Raw genomic sequence first — 7,311 nt, 5'->3', positions numbered from 1 at the left:
CCCTGTCCCATCCTCATGTCATCTCAAGTGACATAAAATAAGACTGGAAGAGAAGCTTATCTGAGGAAAGCGAGGACTGTCCACATGTTCTTGATTTTATTTCTCCTGCTTTCTATGTAAGCTTGACAGTGGGGTGTGGCTGAAGGAGATAGATCACTGGGGGTGTGACCTTGGATTTTTTCTGTCTCTGGCCCCTTCCTCTCTCTTTCTCTCTCTGCTTCCATGAACTGATATTTCCTCCTCCATACCCTTCTGTCATGATATTCTGCCTAACCTCAGGCTCAGAGTAATGGAGTCATCTAACCATGGACTGGTCCTCTGAAACCATGAGCCCAAAATAAGCTTTTCTTCCTCTAAGTTGTTCTTGTTAGGTATTTTGGTCCCACTGATGAAAAGCCAACTAACAAAGGTTTAGTGAGATTAATGACTTCCCTTAGTTTGTGCTGTTGGTAAATGGCAAAACTAAACCCAAACATTTTCTTTGACCTCAGAGTCTTTTTCTGCCTTCCTGACATGTACCACAGACTTGTGAAAGTACCCTGGATTATTTGGAGAATGGTGAACAAGCTGCAGTCAGAGATACTTTCCAATAAAGGACCAAATAGTAAATATCTTAGACTTTTGCAGGACACATGGTTTCTGTAAGAAGTTTTCTTTTTGGAGGATAAAAGCAGCCATAATCGTAGATGAATAATTTTCAACCACATTAAAATGTCTAGCAAGACATATGGAAAGAACTGTATAGAAGTATGGGGGTCGGGGTGGTAGAATGCTAGGTAGGTTAGAATCAGATTCCAAAGCTCTAAGGATTTTCAGTTGGGAAAATGTCATACTCGGTTCTGCTTTATGAATAGTCACTCTGGCAGTGTGTGGGGTAGATTAGGATGGGAGAGAGATTAGGACAGGAGATACCAGGGAGAAGCTCTTGTTATAGTTTAGTAGAAATATTCTTTTGAGAAGTTCCTCGTCCTTGTTCTACCTTGCATCCTGTGATCTAAATACAGCTGCTACTTCACAGCTATCATTTCATAGCTTGGTTCTTAGAACATACTCTCAAAGGAGAAAAGAATAAAATATTTTAGGCAGAAAAACATAACAAAGATTACAACAGTTCTTTTTGGCCCCCAGCCCACTCTTTTCTCAGTCTCTCTCTTCTTCTGGGAAGCAGCTTGTGTGGGGCCTGTTCAGGAGGCAGGAGAGTAACCCTTCTTGGGTTCCAAGCACAGCCCCCAAGAGAGTTCTATATTTGCAAAAATGAGACAGTAGAAACTTTAAATTACCTTTTTAAGCCTAATACTACAGTTGATCATTTATTTTATTTTATTTTTATTCCCATTTTCAGATTTCCCTGCTTCCTTTTGTTTTGACCCTGCTCTATGGTTGAGCACATATTGAGAAGTCAACCCCTATTCTCCAAAATTCTCTGAATTTTGATGTCACTGAGCTTTATAACTTAGGATGTTTGTGGTAAAAGGGAATTTAAAGTTGACCAATCTAACCCCACCCAGACCAGCAATATTGAGTGAGATTGGCTTGTAGCTTGTGTGTGAACACTTGTGAAAGCAGAGAGCTTACTATTTCAGTCTCTTCCCAACAGCAGCATGTTCCGTTATTGGAAAATGTGAATCACCATATGTATTTTATATTTTGTTATAAATTAAGCTAAGGTGCCTCTCCATTCCCTGTAACTTTCACCAATAGTTTCTCATTTTTCCTTCTGGAAACATTCCTTACACATTTCTACCTTTTTCTGCATGGCAACCTTTGAACTACTTGATGAAATCTCTCAAGATCCTCATAAGTCCCTAAAATAAATTTTGTTACTGTTTTTCACTTTTCTTATGTAGTATGATTCCACTGGTCTTTTGTTGATAAACCCTCTTCTCTAAACCAAGCTCTAATTTGTCATTTTTCCTTTTAAATTACAGGTCCAAGTATTGAAAATATTGTTCTGGTCAGCCACTGGACTCTTTGCTTAAATCTGATAAATGTTTCCTTGGTTTAAAAGTGCACTTAATGATATGTATTGACTTTTCAGCATCTTGGGATGACTATGGAGAATGTATATAAATGGTCAGGACCAGATGGTCTTACCAAGCAATGGTGGCACACACCTATAATCCCAGCAACTTGGAAAGCTGAGGCAGGAGGATCACAAGTTCTAAACCAGCCTAGGCAACTTAACGAGACCATGCCTTAAAACCGTAAATAAATAAAAAGTGCTGGGAATGTTCCAGGATGTTGCTCAGTGATTGTTAGGCAATACAGAGATCCAAGGGAAAGCCCCAGAACAAGGTCAGCATGATGGCTAGCTCCTCGGGAAGCAAATCTCAGCACCAAGGAGAGCTCCACCATAAGTAATCACCACCCCATCCCTGGCACCCAGCTCAGACTTAACCCATTTATCTAACATTGATAAGTACCTATTGTATACCATACAGTGTTCTAGAATCTTCCTACATTCTTGGGTGGGAAACTGAAACACACACACACACACACACACACACACACACACACATATATATATATATATATATATATATATATATATATATTACAAGATGCTATGAAGATAAAACAGGAGATATGAATAAGGAAATTGGGTTGTTTTTATTTTAAATGGGATAGTCAGGAAACACTTTTTTCCAGTCTTCCCTGAGAAGATGACATTTGAGCAAATACTTGAAGAAGGAGGGGCATGGACCATAAAGAAATTGGAGAAAGAATTTCCAGCAGTAGGAACAGGAAGTTCAAATGGTTCTGAAATAGGAACATGCCTTCAGTGAGGCTGTGTGCTGGAGCAGATAGAGCCACCGGGGAGAGGCAGGAGGTAAGGACAGGTAGGTGATAAGGGACCTTGAGATCCTATCAGGTCTTTGGCTTCTCCTTTGAATGATGCAAGAAGCTCCTTGAAGGTTTTGATGAAGATGATTTACATAAGCTGGGCTACATACTAACAGAATCACTCTAGTAACTGGGCTAAGAAAAGACTGTGCAGGAAGAGAAAGGAAACCATAGACTATTGAGAGGATGTTTCCATATTCCTTGTAAGGGAAGACGATGATTTGGGTCATGGCAATGGTGGAGATGGTGAAATGTGATCTTTTCTGTTTTTTTTTTTTCTTTCGTGGGGGCGTGGTTGGTACTGAGGATTGAACTCAGGGGCATTCTACCACTGAGCCACATCCCCAGCCCTATGTCATATTTTATTAAGAGTCAGGGTCTGACTGACTGAGTTGCTTAGCACCTTGCTTTTTGCTGAAGCTGGCTTTGAACTCGCAAAACTCCTGCCTCAGCCTCTCAAACCACTGGGATTACAGGTGTGTGCCACCGTGTCTGGCTTGGTATTTATCTCTGAAATAAAACGAACAATATTTGCTGATGTGTTCCATGTGGGTGTGTAAGCAAGAACAAAGTTTGAAAGACTCTGAAATTCTTTTTTTTACTTTAGTCACCTCGAAGGATGAAATTGCCATTAGCTGAGCTGAGGAAGACCATGGGAGGAACAAATTTATAGGGGAAGACTGGAAGTTTGATTTTAGTAAATGTTAAGTATAATTTGCTTGTCTGTAGCCCAGCTGTGGCAGGGCCATGGGTAGGTTGCAGGAAACCCAAAGAAAGCGCCTGGAGATAGCATGGGAGAAATACGATTTACCAGGGAAAACTTACTAGAGATCAGTGACTGCTCCAAGAAGAGTTCAGTAGCAATTGGCTGAACAGACAGCACCTCCATCCAAGGTGCTTCACCAAGCAGTGCCTTCTTTCCTCATGGCGTTTTGCCCAGTGGTGGCTGGATGAGTGACACATACTCTTCCCGCTGTGCTCTCAGTTCCATGCCCCTCTCCCACTGAGAGAGTTTTATATACCTTAGACTGAAGAAGCAGTGACATCATCAGCATAATCTTGCTTAGTTTGCTTGTGTGGTCAGCTCCCAAGGAGCAACTGTCTTTGTATATGCAAGAAAGTCGCTTTCTACAGTTGATACTCTAGTGTGCATAGGAGAAAACTAGAGTTCTTCAAGTTGATATGTATGTGGACATTTCTGGCCCAGGCTTGCTCTCATTTTTCCCCTTAACTTGGCTAGATTTGGGGGAAACAGAAAGGGAACATTCAGGGAAATGGTGTTTTACTGTCTCCTTTTTCTTTAGGGATGATATATTTGCCTATTAGATATTCCTATGGAGACAGATGTCAAGTAGGCCGATGGACTGGTGAATTTAAGAGATCCAGAATGAAATTATATTTCAGCTTTCAGCATATAGCTGGCATCTAAAACTTAGGCTGTATTCACCATTAGAGTGAGGATTCACATTCAGATGCTGCTAACTCCTGTGCTATTATATACTGCCTTTAATGTGAACATTATTGTTTTCCTTATCCATCCAAGCCTAAATCTTGTTCATGGATTTATCGTGTATTATTTTAACCTAAATTGACAGGTATCGGTCTTTTCTTTCCTGTCTGATATCTTCACTGTTGCAATCTTGATCCAGGGTTTGGGGATTTTCCGAGATCAGTCGAGATCGGGCGCATTCAGGATGGTATGGCCATAGAGGGTTTGGGGATTTTTCTATGAAACAAACCCAACAATTTTCAATGTTATGAAATACACACTTCCAGCCCTGTAAAACTGTGAGTTCACAAGGTTAGCTTTCTCACACAATGTCACGCAAAATAGGTTTGTATTTTATTGAGTGCCTTGCTACTACTAAACCCTTCATGAAATTTCATGGTGTAAGAGACAATTTCTACTTTAACGTGGTAAGAACATGGGACTTAGAGTTTGAGTCCGGGCTCTAGCACAGGGTTTTCAACTTTGGATGACTGATTTTATGAAAAGAAAAATAGTGCTGCTGACTTCAGAGATTTATGGTGATAATATAATGGGGTCACATTTATTAAAATATTTTACACAGTGCCATTTTATAAATGAATATTTCCACCTTTTGGAGTCTGTAAAAAATGACATATCTGGGTGATAGCATTGGTTTTTTTTCTTTCTTTCTTTCTTTTTTTTTTTGTACTAAAAGATTCTTTTTCAGGGCTCATTACATTATCCCATGTCATTTCACAGCATCCCGTCAACTCACAATGGACATTTTTAATGGACATTAATTTTTAATAACAATATAAACTAATATAGTTTAACATTCTATTGCATCAGTCTGATAGTATTCTTGAGTAGCCATTGAGGGATCAGGAAAAGGATAAAAAGAAAAGAAATGGTCAGTAATGTGTTCTGTTATCCAGGCTTCCAACCTAGGGTGGAGGATTGAGTCCAGACCAAAGGATCCATCCCTGCCCACTGCTCGACTTTCCCCTGGAGTAGCCTAGCTATGGAGGATTCCTTACTGGTTCTTAAGGAAAGCTTCCAGACACACAGACACTTCACTCCCAGGTAAATATGTTTCATCTTTTTAAGAACTGCCAGGGACACAGAAGTTTTCTCTGGGTTTCAAGTCTTATTCCCTGTAGCCATTTTTATATTATTGTTATTAGTAGTAGTCGTATCGTAGTAGTAGTACTGGTGCTGAAAACTGAAACCCAAGAGTGCTTTACCCCTGAGCTATGTCCCCAGTCCTTTCTTACTTTTTGTTCCAAGAAAGGGTCTTGCTAAATTGCCCAGGCTGACCTCAAATTTGGGATACCTCAACCTAGGCATGTGCCACCACACCCAGCTCCTGTGGCCATTTTTACATATCAATTTATTTTTTATGGCTGTAAGCACTGCAGGGAGGGCTGGGGAGGTGGGATGTTCCAGGGAAAAGATTTTCTTTTGTTACAAAAAAAAATTTTTTTAATTCTCCTTTTTCCTAAAAATTTATGGCTATGGGTTTTCAAAGGTATATTACCAGAGAAGAAGAATGCAAAGAAAAGAAATTGGATTATTTTGCTTGTTTTACATTTACACTGTCCTTTGTAGCACCTATTTCTCTTGCTATGTAAAAGAATGACTTTAAAAACTACAGGAAGGTCTAGACCTTTTTGGTTTCCTTCAACATATTTTGCCTTTCCCTAACCTCACTATGACTGGTTTATGCTGTGTGTGTGTGTGTGTGTGTGTGTGTGTGTGTGTGTGTATTGGGGAGGGGAGCATCTTCCAAATAAGATTTCTGCTTGAAAATTTTTCATCATAGAACCCTTGGAATTTTATCAGAGCTAGTTAACTAGACAAACCAACAAGTGTTTATTAGAATCCCTAGTAAGTATCTAGAGCTATGCTAGGCCAATTGGATACAACATTTCCTGGGTGTGAAAATGGGGATTTGGGCTTCAGCCCTGTGTCTGTGGATCTCACATAGCATTCTCTGAGACTACAAAAGAGTCCAGACTATGTCCTCTTCTTTCGTCAGAAGGAGGGCCATGCACAATCAAGGCTCAAGAAATCACAGCTTCGTAACTGAGTTTATCCTCTTGGGCTTCTCCAGAAATCCCAGGACCAATTGGATCCTTTTCTTCCTCTTCCTCTTCCTGTATTTATTCACAGTCTTGGGCAATGGGCTCATTGTTACCCTGATCAGAATAGATGCGCGTCTCCATACACCCATGTACTTCTTCCTCAGTATCCTCTCTCTGCTGGATCTCAGCTATGCCACCACTACAGTGCCCCAGATGTTGGTCCATCTGATAAGCAAAAATAAGACCATCTCTTATGCGGGGTGTGTGGTTCAGATGTACATTTTCCTGACCCTAGGCATCACTGAGACCTGGATTTTTGCAGCAATGGCCTATGACAGATATGTTGCTATATGTCATCCACTCCACTATGTGGTCCAGATGAGCCAAGCTCTGTGTGTACTGCTAGCAGTCAGCTCTGCCCTTTGTGGTCTTATCTGTGCCCTTGTCTACACAGTCTTTGCAATGAATCTTCCCTACTGTGGCCCTGATGAAATCAACCACTTCTTTTGTGAAATTCCTGCTGTTTTGAAGTTAGCCTGTGCGGACACATCCCTCAATGACCAAGTGGACTTTATCTTGGGTTTCATCTTGCTTCTGATCCCCCTATCCCTGATCCTGGCCTCATACATTCGTATCTTCACTGCTATTCTAAAGATTCGTTCCACCCAAGGGCGGATCAAGGCCTTCTCCACCTGTGCTTCCCACATCACTGTGGTCACCATGTTCTGTGTTCCATGCATGATCATGTATATGAGGCCTGGCTCTGAAGCCTCCCCAGATGATGACAAGAAGTTGGCCTTGTTCTACAATGTCATTTCAGCCTTTCTCAATCCCATTATTTATAGCCTCCGGAACAAAGATGTGAAGAGGGCTTTCTTCAGGTTATTTGGAATGAGTGAGGATGCTCAATAG

At 40.8% G+C, this 7,311-nt stretch overlaps 1 protein-coding gene across 1 annotated transcript; it reads left to right on the top strand.

Moving 5' to 3' along the window:
• The first annotated feature begins 6,363 nt into the window (after window positions 1-6,363).
• LOC114094453 (olfactory receptor 2A5-like) lies at window positions 6,364-7,311 on the top strand. Its single transcript, XM_027937629.2, has one exon. The coding sequence runs from the start codon at window positions 6,364-6,366 to the stop codon at window positions 7,309-7,311; it is 948 nt and encodes a 315-aa protein (XP_027793430.2).

Source organism: Marmota flaviventris, chromosome 10 (assembly GCF_047511675.1).
Source record: "Marmota flaviventris isolate mMarFla1 chromosome 10, mMarFla1.hap1, whole genome shotgun sequence".
Lineage (NCBI taxonomy): Eukaryota > Metazoa > Chordata > Mammalia > Rodentia > Sciuridae > Marmota > Marmota flaviventris.
Note: the sequence above shows the minus strand (reverse complement) of the source record. Positions and strands in the feature narration are given on the sequence as shown.

Coding starts and splice junctions, on each gene's coding strand:
- LOC114094453 (XM_027937629.2), top strand. CDS start 6,364: ATGCACAATCAAGGCTCAAGAAATCACAGCTTCGTAACTGAGTTTATC.